General features: G+C 35.6%; 2 protein-coding genes across 8 annotated transcripts; both read left to right on the plus strand.

Moving 5' to 3' along the window:
• Positions 1 to 1,232: 1,232 nt before the first annotated feature.
• Positions 1,233 to 6,766, plus strand: LOC142519534 (uncharacterized). The gene is given in 6 exon segments (XM_075622577.1): positions 1,233 to 2,511; positions 2,513 to 3,411; positions 3,485 to 3,647; positions 4,495 to 4,658; positions 5,307 to 5,565; positions 5,812 to 6,766. Coding segments are annotated over 6 exon segments (2,265 nt in total). The 5' UTR covers positions 1,233 to 1,839; the 3' UTR covers positions 5,920 to 6,766.
• Positions 6,767 to 7,236: 470 nt separating this feature from the next.
• LOC142518064 (uncharacterized) lies at positions 7,237 to 12,052 on the plus strand. Of its 7 annotated transcripts, none has more exons than XM_075620676.1 (10): positions 7,237 to 7,382; positions 7,887 to 7,939; positions 8,559 to 9,115; positions 9,201 to 9,501; positions 9,603 to 9,677; positions 9,946 to 10,231; positions 10,336 to 10,634; positions 11,134 to 11,282; positions 11,487 to 11,623; positions 11,716 to 12,052. In XM_075620676.1, the coding sequence occupies exons 2-9, from the start codon at positions 7,916 to 7,918 to the stop codon at positions 11,596 to 11,598; spliced, it is 1,803 nt and encodes a 600-aa protein (XP_075476791.1). In that variant the 5' UTR covers positions 7,237 to 7,382; positions 7,887 to 7,915; the 3' UTR covers positions 11,599 to 11,623; positions 11,716 to 12,052. The 7 variants fall into 7 exon arrangements, with proteins under 7 accessions (XP_075476791.1, XP_075476792.1, XP_075476793.1 ...); XM_075620677.1 differs by having other exon boundaries at positions 11,719 to 12,052; XM_075620678.1 differs by having other exon boundaries at positions 10,339 to 10,634.
• Positions 12,053 to 12,264: the final 212 nt, after the last annotated feature.

The following is a 12,264-nucleotide window of genomic DNA, read 5'->3' on the forward strand; positions in this document are numbered from 1 at the left end:
CCTCCGACAACCTCTAATTAAATGGTGTAATAGGTCAATACTCAAGAAAAGAGTTTAGATTACAATTGAAATCTTAAAATTTTAAAACATTATCGAGGAAAAAATGTCAGAATGTAATTTTTTTAATGAATGAATTGTCAAATTTGAGATTGTTTTTTTTTTTCCCCTAGAAAAAAAACAAAGCTTTAAGTCGGTGCAATACGAATATAAATATAAAGAAATTCAAATATATACATACAAAACTCTTAAATACCAAAACCATATTTGTTTTGATAATTACTACTGAATCAAAATAATACGTGGGCTCACGAGGATACTTTAAAAGTCTCATAAAACTTATTTTCTTGATACAGTTTCAGTGACCAAATATATATTTTTATCTTGTTAATAGCAAATAAATTCTTCTATGCCTGCGACACAATTACTTAATTTATATACTTTATATATTAGATAATGGAAAAAACAAATATAGTTAATGTAAAAAACCTGGAAGTAAAATACACCTAATAAATTTAAATTACACACAAATTGACATGTGAGACCGTCTCACATGTCAATTTTGTGAGACTAATTTTTTATATCAAAAATATTATTTTTCATTACATATATGGACCAGATAAACCTATTTAACAGATATAGATCCGTCTCACAATATATAATTATTTAGTTAATCACAATTAGTTCAAAGGAATCCCACCCGATGAAGGTGGATAGATATGAGAGAGGCTGTCAAGATCTACCAATAGTAAATGACTCAACCATCTCTCCCACTTATTAAGCAAACATACTAATTATCACTTATTCTTATTTATTTATTTATTTTAATCAAATCATATTTTATATATATATATATATATATAATATGGATGTTCAAATATATTGTATACTTTTTATAATTGTATTTTTCGGTGTACTTGAAACAAACGAATTCATTCAAATATATTGTATACTTTTTATAATTATATATATAATGGACGGTTCATAAAATCGTCGCTATTAGAGATAATTTTATAAAAAAAGGTCGTTAATTATAGCGACGGTTTTGATAGGTCTTGATGGTTCCATTGCATTGTTGTTAACCATCGCTAATAAACGACGTTTTAAAATTGCGACGATTACGACGATTTTTGTTTAAATCACCTAATTTTTTTTTTAGTGAAAATAGCGTGAGTTATATAAAAAATATATAAATATTTGTTTCGTTAATAATGTCCAATGTTTGAATACGGCCAGCCAGTGGTAGCAGTGTCAGCCTACGTGCTCAGTGTGTTCAACCATTTGTTTCACTCAAAAAGTGCAAACAAAAAGAGAGAAAAGAGAAATAAAAAACAAAGAAAACTCTGAAATCTCTTGAGATATACGTGTAGTGTGAGAATGAAGAGGGGGGAGAGAGAAAGTTTGTTCCTTTTCTCATGCTTTAATGGCGTGAGACCGTATCAGTGAGTGTGGTGTATAATATACAGAGTATGGTAGTGATTGTGTATGAATCCATTCATCTTTGCATGTTTTACCAAGAAAACTAAATGGAATATAAAAAAGGGCGAAAATGGCGTAAATGACAAATCTTTTTCGAAGCGAAAACTATATGAAATATTTTCGAAATTTCACTTTCCCAAACCCCTCCCTTGTGCCATATTTGGTATTAGTACTTTTGGTATTCTGAGACCATCTTAGATGCTAAAAACGTTAATCTACTGTGGGTTCTCATTGCTTCGTCTTCTGTTGATCGTTTCTTGATGTAGATTTTTTGATTCTTGCATTGTTGTTCTTGTTGTGGAATCTTGTGTTGTATTTTCTTCTTTTTTTTTTCTCTGTTTTTTTGTTTTGTAATTTGCTTTGATGTTTGAGAAGAAGATGGGTGCAGAAAACATGAACGATGATGATGAATTCGAAAGGTTACTGGGAGAGATCCCCCATGCGACGGCATCATTGAATCTTCACCATCATCATCATCATAATGGCAGTGATCTTGATGCTGATGGTCATTGTCAAGGCCATGCCTATGGCATTTATGATGATGGACTTTTGAAGCATAAGTATACATGTATATCTTCTCCTGAGAGTGGGTTTTCTTTACAATCTGATGGCTCCTCTTCTAGTTTGTTTTCTTCTGGGTATTCTCTTTCGGACATTGGATCACCAACCCTACCCCGATTTGAAGAGATTAAATCCCACTCTAATTCCGGGGATGGATTTTTGTTGGATTTTAACAGGGTTAATGGGGTTAATGAGAGAAATTTTGTTGATGGTTTGAGTTTATCGAGGAATTTCAGTAAAATGTACGTTAGTGACGAGCTAGATGATCTTCTGGTGTCACCAAATGGTTTTCGATCTCATAGGCAATGTAAAAACGAGGAAATTCGGATGAATTTCGAGAAATGTGGGGCACATGATAGTTATAGGAAAGGTTTTTCAGGTTGTGGGGATTTTAATCCCTCCATTCCTATGAGGCCTATAAATTTCGAGGGCTTGATGAGTTCTGTCTCTGTGGAAATGCAACATCAACAGAGAAGTCGCTAATTTATTGGGATCACAGTATTTGCCTAGTTGGCCTGATGGTATGTTCGCTCGGTCTGAGTTCCCTATTACTGCTCAGAGTCCTCAAATTTATAGAAGCAATGTGTTGACAAGAAATCATTTTCCAATGGGATTTGCTGTGTCAAATGGCTCTTCAACTCTAAATAGGCCTTTGGTTGGTGATGCTCCATTATATGCTTTGCGAAATGATATAAATCTGATTGAAACTAGAAATGATGTATATTCACCGAATGAGGTTCAATTGGCTCGATCAATCCCTCAGAGTAATGTCGAAAATTTACTTCATTACCAACCAGTGGTGTCTGATGGAAAGAACAGAGTACCTTTGTGTGTTATAGCGCCTCAAGGGAATGTTGAAGCCTTCACCGACGATGATAGTTTGATAATTCAAGGGGAAGGTGTTAATTATGGGATGAAAAGAGGATATGTATGTTCGAGGGAAAACATCCATAAAGATTTTATTCACGAGACATGTGCTGAAAAGGGTCAAGGAAAGAGGTTAAATTTTGACGCTCATCTCCATATTGCATCAATCCAAGATACTCGATTAACTCTGAAAATGTATCACCCTTTCCAACTCCCACCAAAGTGTAACTCCCTTGCAGAAGCTCAAGGATATATATATCACATAGCTAAGGATCAACATGGTTGCCGTTTCTTGCAAAGGATGTTTGATGAAGGAAACTCTCGAGACGTGCAGACCATATTCAGTGAGATAATTGATCATACAGTGGAACTTATGATGAATCCATTTGGAAATTATCTCATGCAAAAATTGCTGGAAGTGTGCAATGAAGAACAGAGTATGCACGTATTGCTCAGGGCGACTGAGGAGCCAGGAGAGCTTGTTAGAATCTCTTTAAATACGCATGGGTATGCTTGTCGTGTTTATTGTTCTAATTTATCATGACGCAGGCATGTTAACCTTTAATTCATTTGATAACAGTACCCGGGTTGTTCAGAAGTTGATAGAGACACTCAAAACAAGGCAGCAAATTTTAAGAGTTATTTCAAATCTTGAACCAGGCTTTCTAACACTCATCAAAGACCTGAATGGAAATCACGTCGTACAAAGGTGCTTGCAATGCTTTACCAACGAAGATAGTAAGGTAATCAATGACTTCTAATTCCTTCTTGAGCTCCAAAAGTTTTTGTTAGCAGTGCACACCTATTTACCTTTGATGGTATTTGTTTTGCCTCTTAATTGTCACTGTTCAAATTTCTGTCATAATTCAAATTGTTACATTGATAATATTTTGTTTTCAATGGATTGGGAGGAATAAAATCTTGCACTGTGTTTGATTTTTATTTTCGACCGATTTTGTATTATCTTTTCAAATGCAATAAGCCATTTGATTGACAAGCCAATCAAAAAGGCATGAACATGAAAAATGAAGTTAGGAGTCTTCTAGCTGCTGATGTTTCCATTTTAATGGTCAGAAGCTAATTAAAGGAGCTGTTGTAAAATATTCACAGTCCTTGGTCTAAAATGTAATTTAGGTTCAATTTGATGCATATAAATTTTAAAAGAAAGTTCAATTATGCATGTTAAAAACTTTTATCTCTATTACAAATTTATGACTTCAAACTTTTTTTTTTGTCTTTTCTAACACAGCAAGTGTGAAATATATAATCTTCTTATTGAAGTCAATTTGATAAATACTGAACCAATAATTATATCCCACGAGAATGGATCAATATCCAATGGCTTTAGTCTATGCTTAGAAATTGATGAAAGGGTCACCAAGCATCTTAGCAAATGCTGCAGGGTTATGTCCTGAAAAATTCCCACTTTGGTATAAAAAGCCATTTGTTTCAAGAATTTAATTCAGGTTAATTTGGTATAAAAGCCATTCTCAGTTGGAAAATCATGTAGTACATGTTCTATGTGTTGTATAATGGAGCAGAGACTTCTCTTGTTTTGCTTTCAACTGGTCCCTTTTCTTGTAATTTCAGTTCATTTTTATTGCTGCTGCAAAGTACTGCGTTGATATAGCAATGCATCAGCATGGGTGCTGTGTTCTGCAACGTTGCATCAAAATTTCTAATGGAGAGCATCGAGAAAAGTTGGTTGCAGAGATTTCAAGAAATGGTCTTCTGCTTGCTCAAGATCCATTTGGGTAACCAAACTGATAGTGTCTATCATAGGAATCTATCTTTTGATATGTTTGAGCTGGTTATATTCCTCCTCGCTTACAAAAACATTGATCTTTTCTACTTAAACTTAAAACTTGTATTTTATCATCTTGTAATGATTTAGTAACACATCACAATTGACGACCAGAGTCATGTTTCGGTTTTTCTTTAATAATTTGAGCCCAAGGGCTTGTCGCTGCATTAAAAAGAGTAGCTTTGCCACGTCTCTATGTCTGTGGCCATGAACAGCTACATAGGACAATTAGACCAATTATTGCTTTCCATCAAAGACAATAGGATTAGATATACATTCACCATGAACAAGTTCCCTGATTCATGTTTAAAGAGAATGATTAAATTTGAAGTCCAAAACTTTATTTCCTCAGTTAATTAATAACTGAAACACCTGTGTGCTAAGGTGATCGCTCTCTTTTTCTTTCGTTTCCTTTCTTATTCCTAACTATTTTACGAAGTTGATTGTTTAGTCAGTCTTCTAATTTATTTAAGCACAAAATACTTGAAATTTGTACCAAGCTTTTTTATCCACTTGCCTGTTTAGCAATTCTTAGTGTTTACCCTATATACATATCGATTACATTTCTGCTAAAATTGAATATCATTTTTGCATGCAGAAATTATGTCGTTCAATTTATTTTGGAGCTTAAGATACCATCTGCTACATCCAAGCTGACCGCTCAGTTTGAGGGCAGTTATTTACATCTCTCAATGCAAAAGTTTAGTAGCCATGTTGTTGAAAAGTGTCTTGAACTGTGTAATGATGAAACCCGATCAAGGATCATCCATGAATTGCTCTCCTCTAACTACTTTGAGCAATTGCTTCAGGACCCACACGCAAATTATGTTGTTCAGAAAGCTCTCCGCTTTTCCGAGGTATGCTGTTGATGCTCATTTTTTGTGATCTTGTATTATTATAACCTTTTGGTTTAGTAGCAATGTGTCTGTTCTACAATTGGCATCAAACCCAAAGATGCTGTTTTGTTCTTCTCTCTTTTCTCCAATTAACATGCTATCGTAGTTGTTTTAAAATGACAAATTCCTACCCTCGATGCCTTTTAAGAGTGAGAACTTTTCTGGATTATCCTACATAATTCAACTATAGAACTCTTTTGAAATCAGGGCCCTCTCTATAAATCACTGGTTGATGCCATCGAATTCCACAAGGTGAATTCTCGCAATAGTCCCTACTCCAAGAGGATATTCTCTCACAAGCTTATGAGGAGGTGATGCATAATCTTATTGCTGCTAAGAATTTGAAATGTTTATGAGCCACTGACTGCTTCTCCTACACTCCTCACTCCATAAAAAAAAAGGTTCTTTTATCAATCCATGCTCGTTGTCTGCAGTGACATATTCTGTTTTCGTTTATAAAATTTGTGTCTTTACTTTGCATTATAACTAGTGTAACGGCGAAGTTGCTCCTAGATCTCTAGATATACGATGTTTCGTTTGATATTAGTTGTTTTTGGTCTCAATGTACCTCCAACATAACATTTGGTCCCCTCGCACACGCGGTTTTTAGGATGACTGTGCATTAGATAGAGACTAGATCTGTTTTCCAGAACTGTATGAATTCATATGGAATATTTGTGGATTGAATTGGTGCTTTTCTGAATAAAAATTGGTCACAAAATACATATGCTTATACACACACATACACACATGAATATACACTATTTTCCATGTCCATATATGTAGGCCTGACCACGATTCCAAAACCGACAGCTCCAGTTCAAGTGAAAGGTGAAACCGTGACCAAACCGTTTGGATACAGTCTGGTTTCGGTTTTTTAACGGTTCTCTGGTTATAGTCCTAATCGGTTTGAACTAAAATTTGTTCTTTTAAATTTAGAGACAAAAGGAAAAATAATGATATAAAATTTGGGAGGGTGGAATTTAGCGTTCAACAATTGTATCATAAAAAAAATATTGATATGTAGTTTTGATATGTTGTTATTCAACCGTGCTCACCTCTTTCACGACCATTAAGATGATAATTATCTAATAGATGTATAATTTTTATATGTTCATCACGTCTAATATATGTGTCATCTCATAAATAAACATAGAGATAAACACGATTGATATATATCGTCTATGAAATAATATATATATATATATATATATATATAGATAGATGGAAGGATAATTTTTTTTATCAAGCTTTCGAGTATATCCATCCGATCCCACCAATTATTTCGACCTAAACTATAGCATGATCACTCAATTCACTCGTTGAAGGAAAAGAAGAAAAAGTGACAGTTGTCGAATTATTAATCAATCAGTTTCCATAAATTTGGATGGGTTCCCTTACATGTGGTCCGTTTAAGCCGACAACAAATGGAAAAAGACCGGAGAGTCCAAAGCCCAAGCACCACGTGGACCAATGGGAGAACAGAAAGAGATCGGATCCTGTCCGCTACGCTCGTCCACGAATTGATTCGCGAGGGCATGATTCACCGCCACGTGGCTAAACATATGCCGCTAGTTTTTTTAAAAACATTTAAATACATTCCATTTCCCCAGGTAAATTCTATCCAAATCTCAGACTGCAAAACCTCTCCAGTTCTGAGGATTTCGGTAGAAACTACGCTCTGAAGGATTGGAGTTGAGGTGTTTTGTGCTGTCAATTTTGTGGGTGGAGTATCGATTTGATTCAAGGTTTGGTTGGAGTTTCCTGCGAGATCTGCTGTGAGTTTCTGATGTTTTTGGTTATTTGATTTTGTTTGCTGATGAGAAAATTATTTTTTTGCCGTAGTCTGTTTGTTTGAATCTAGTGACTATTATCAGCTGAAATCAAGATTTTTTTTTTGGAGAGACATCTTCTGCTGCTCCTCTTTCTTTTTCAAACGCATGTGTGTTTATAGTGTTTTCTTTCTATGATTTTCTTTGTTTTTTAACTCAGCAAGTAGTGACACCCTTTGATCAGTTTGTGGTTCTTCAGTCGGAAGCTAAAAAAACAGCAAGTAGAGACACCCTTTGGTCTGTTAGTGGTTCTTGAATCGGAAGCTAGGGGTATTGAGTTAGCTTTGTAGTTGATCTTTGTAATTGGCTTGTAAAAAAAAAAACAGCAAGTAGAGACACCCTTTGGTCTGTTTGTGGTTCTTGAATCGGAAACTATGGGTATTGGTTTAGCTTTGTAGTTGACTTTAGTAATTGGCTTGTAACAGTATTTGGTTTGGTTATTACTTGCAGTTCTGACAGTTGGGTGACTGCTTGAAATCATGTCAGGCTTTGGCATATCTGAGGTAAGTTCCTTCCTTAACGGCCAGATAAAATTTCTGTTTTGTTCTATCGAATACCATGTTGATTAGGTATTATCGCTTCGTGGACAAACTTTGAGTGTGTCCAGTACTTATTAATTTTTTTGTGTATCTACCAGTGACTGTACGACCTTCCTTGTTGGCGAGGGAAATCAAATTTTTTTGGAGATTAATTGCATTGAATGGGAAAGTATATAAATATTGTATGATACTGTTAGTTGGATTTAAGATCGTTTGCTTTACTCTGATGCTCTTTTTACGTTTGCAAGCACTTTCTTGGATTACCTTGACTATGGTGGAAATGATTTTAAATGAACAAGCTTTTGCCAAGAAACTTTAAAGGCATATTTAATTAGCATATGAAGGTGACGCAACTCGTGACTCCTTAAGTCCTAGTTCTACTTTTAAGTCTCAAGTAAATCTTAAGTTGCCTGTTACTCGCCAGAGTAAATGACTTTGTTGTCAAAATTATAAGATCGTTGTTTGAATTTTTTTCAACTTTGTTACTAACTGTGATTATGGAAGATAGCGTTGTTTACTCGTGTTATGGAAGTATTTTCTGCTATAATGAATGACAGCTAAAATTAAGTTGCTGCTGTGACAGTTCGAAGACTCGCTTTGGGATGAATTTTTTCAGTTTGATCAAATGGTGCCCAATGACGAGTTGGAATGTTCCAATGATCATTTCCCATGGCATGACAACCTGAGATATACTCTGTGTGAGGTAAATTGTAATTCAAGTCATTCCGAGAATGGATCTGTTTCTAGATGCGACGATCTGGGAAGAAAACAGGGTGGATGTTCAAGTCTGCATGATAAATGCAGTTCTATGTCAGACACAGATTCATGGTCCTGTAAACGAAGTGCCATGTTTCCTTTTTCATCTGAAAGTGACTTGATGGACGAATCATCAAGTGTAGCTTTTGATGATACCAGGTCATCATGCTGTGCTTTTAAAATCGATAGTGCAGATTCTCAGGGTGGTAACTTTCCTGAGAACGTGACCTATCTCGGTGACAGGAGAACCCCTGTGGATAACCAATCTGAAACAACTCACCAAGAAAGCAGTTTCGATTCCTTTGAGAACATAGATTCTGCTGATTTCTTCTCTGGTGTTTGTCCCGATATACAAAGCTTTGAAGATGTTGAGATGCTGTTTAGGTAAATCTTAAAAGTTTCTTTGCAACTAAGTAAATTTTCCTTCTTAATTCAAGTGCCTTTCTCCTAACTGTATCCTGTCTACTAGAAGTCCCGATTCAACATTTGGTGTTGGAGTCGATGAAGATGAGTTGAGTTGGTTATCACCAGATAATGATGGAGGAGGATTTAGATTCGAGTTTTCATGTCCCAAGTCAAGTATGGATGCAAATATGTCAGTAGACAGAGACTCCTTAAAGAGCTATTTGGCCGATGATCCTGTCATGTCAAGTGCACCCATTAAGTTCGAAGACAGTTCTTGTACGTTGGGAAAATCCAATTCCAATACTCCTTTTGTCATTGTACCTGCTACGGCTGATAGCAAGGATGGATTTATCCCTAGAGATGAGGTACGTGCTTATTTCTATGATTTTGATGCTTGCTTCATTTCTTGAGAGTTGTTAGTAGCAATTTTGAACCACGATTTACCTCTGAAGCAATTGCTTTGCAGAGGGTAGGAATCAACGATATACTCCGTCCAAGTATTTCGACTAACAGTCATTCCAAAACCAGCAGTGGTGGAGCGGTACGCACAATTCTTTTACTATTGTTTCTGGGATTACTGATTTTACATGCATCTGTTTGCCATGTAAATGTGAAATGAATACAGCTTAAATTGTTATGAGTTCAGCCACATGTGGGTAAAGGGAGGTTCCACAGATGCGGAAGTTATTGATTTCGTTTGCTGTTCTGTTTAACCTTTGTTAGTGCATGCCCTAATTGAAAGTGGCCTATTTCCACTAGAAGTTGGTCACATGGTATCAACATTGAGTTGTTTTAACTGATATTGGCAGATTGATGAACCTAAAAAGCAGTACAAGCCACTGAACCAGCTGAAGGGCATTAGAAAAAAACATAATTCTGGTAAAGGTAGTTGCAGAAATCCGAGTAACCTTCCAATCAAATTCATTCAAGTCCATTCTGCGGCCACTTCTTATGAGGGTCCATCCGCACACTTGCAACCGCAACAGAACCAAGCTCTGGGTTTACTGAATCGAATCTCTGGTGCGCCATTAGAGAAAAATAATTTACCAGATCAGACTTCAGCAAATCAATCACCCTCTGCTGTCAAATGTAAGGGTACTGACGTGACTTTACTTTCACAAATGGAGTTCTGCTATGAATCCAGTTATACAATCCATTGCTTATTTCCATGACTTTTCCATCTTCTGAAACTTCTCCAGCAGGGATTGAAAACATAGAAAAGCAACATAACAATCAAGGTAATCAATCTTCTGTGAACAAGAGTCTTAAAGATGCAAATACAATGGGGCAGACCTATGAAAGTGGTTCTCCATCAGTAGAGAAGCAAGTTCATCTTTGTGGAGACAAAATTAAAGATACTATTGATGCTGATGGAGTCAGCATGGTGAATCCGTCGAAATTAGGCTCTTCAATTGTACAAGAAAGCTCGACGCGGAGTTTGGATGAAATTTCCCCAGAAGCAGCTAGTTTTTGCCAGCTTCAGCTCGTCATGGAATGGGTATGGCATCTTATCTTTCTTTGATAGGAAATATTTATTTATTTTTGATAACTGACGTACTAGGAGTTCATTCAGTTTCCATTTAATTAAAAATAAGAGTTGAGGGTAGGAGGGAATGAAGCAATCATACATATTCTTGAAGCAGAAACATTGCATTAAGGCCCATCTCACGCTAAGGTCCTAAAAAATACTGGCCTTTGATTCAAACTTTTAGCTTAGCGTTTATATGCACCACAAGGAAAAGTTTAATGTTAAGAGTGGAAGGACTAGCTGCAAGTGTATATTATGAATATGGTTTTGAGTTAGGAAGCATCTTTAATAGTCTGAAGCATTGAAACACACAAATGACACAACAATAGCTGTTATTGAAAAGAATATTTTATGCAATCAGGTCGTTCAACGCAGTCCATGTTTCCTTATAACTTTAGTCCTACAGTTCTCTGTCTTGCCACACAGTCAATTATGTTGAAACTTATCACAGTTGAAATTCTTTGTTTAGTTGGATTTCAGAACGAGGCTGAGCATAAGGGATGGTTTGTACCGTTTGGCTCAAGGTGCTGAACAGAGGCATGACCATGTAAATCTATGTTATAGTTCAGGTGTTGGAAAAACTTCCAGTGGATTACTCATCGATGAAGAAACAAATAAGTACGTAATCTCTCTCTTTTTAAATAATCCATTTTCATCGATTTTAATTTAAAAAACTGAAGTCCTTTACTATCACGTCTTTGCTATCGACGCATCAACCCGGATGCAGTATTAGTTCTCATTACATGCTATTCTACTAAAAAATGAATGCTTTTACTGCCTCCTTGACTCCACCAACTCTTAATCTTCTTGTCTCCTTTTTAGGTGCACCAGTTTCCCAAATATGGAAGCAGGTTCAAATCCTATTGATCGTTCCATAGCACACTTGTTGTTTCACCGTCCATCAGAGTCGTGCGCAATACCTGCTCATGACTAATAACTTTTGCAGTCAACTTTACACGGTATGCTTAATATCACGTGGATACTACAGTTCATGTACGATTATCCAACCAGTATCTGAATGACTTTATATATATGCATGATGTTTGTGCAGCAGGTTTACGGGGTCTGATACAAGTCGGCTAGTAAAGAGTCAAGCAACTGATTTTTGTTGAAGAAATTGGCTAGGAAATTAGAAGGTGATCACTGATGACAAACCTATAATATCTTAGAGATTATAAAGCTTTAACATAAACACATTCCATTGTGGAGTTCATATTCTGGTGCATCTACCTTAAGTTTTCCTTGTAATTTAGAAGTTTTGCATGAAACTAGTAATGATGTTTCTGATATGTCAATAGATAAAATTTTGTAATATCGTTATCTTTTGGTTTGATCCATGTGATGAGTACCGAACTCTATTGTGAATAACAAGAACTCTTTTGGTTTGATCAATATGCAATCTCTGTATTATGTCACAAAGTTTGCCTTTACATATCTATTCGATAATATGCCCCGTAAATTTATCGAGATTCAATATTAATATTTTTGTTATCATTCAATGAATAAAATTATACAATAATCGAAGTTACAAAATAAACCTATTATTTTTTTCATTTAGTTCATCATCTGACGGTTCGTCATTTCATCCCACGAACCCAAG

This window comes from Primulina tabacum, chromosome 11 (genome assembly GCF_025594145.1).
Source record: "Primulina tabacum isolate GXHZ01 chromosome 11, ASM2559414v2, whole genome shotgun sequence".
Taxonomy (NCBI): domain Eukaryota; kingdom Viridiplantae; phylum Streptophyta; class Magnoliopsida; order Lamiales; family Gesneriaceae; genus Primulina; species Primulina tabacum.

Coding starts and splice junctions, on each gene's coding strand:
- LOC142518064 (XM_075620676.1), top strand. CDS start 7,916: ATGTCAGGCTTTGGCATATCTGAG. Junction 10,232..10,335: donor CTCTGCTGTCAAATGTAAGG/GTACTGACGTGA, acceptor AAACTTCTCCAG/CAGGGATTGAAAACATAGAA. Junction 10,635..11,133: donor TTCAGCTCGTCATGGAATGG/GTATGGCATCTT, acceptor TTCTTTGTTTAG/TTGGATTTCAGAACGAGGCT.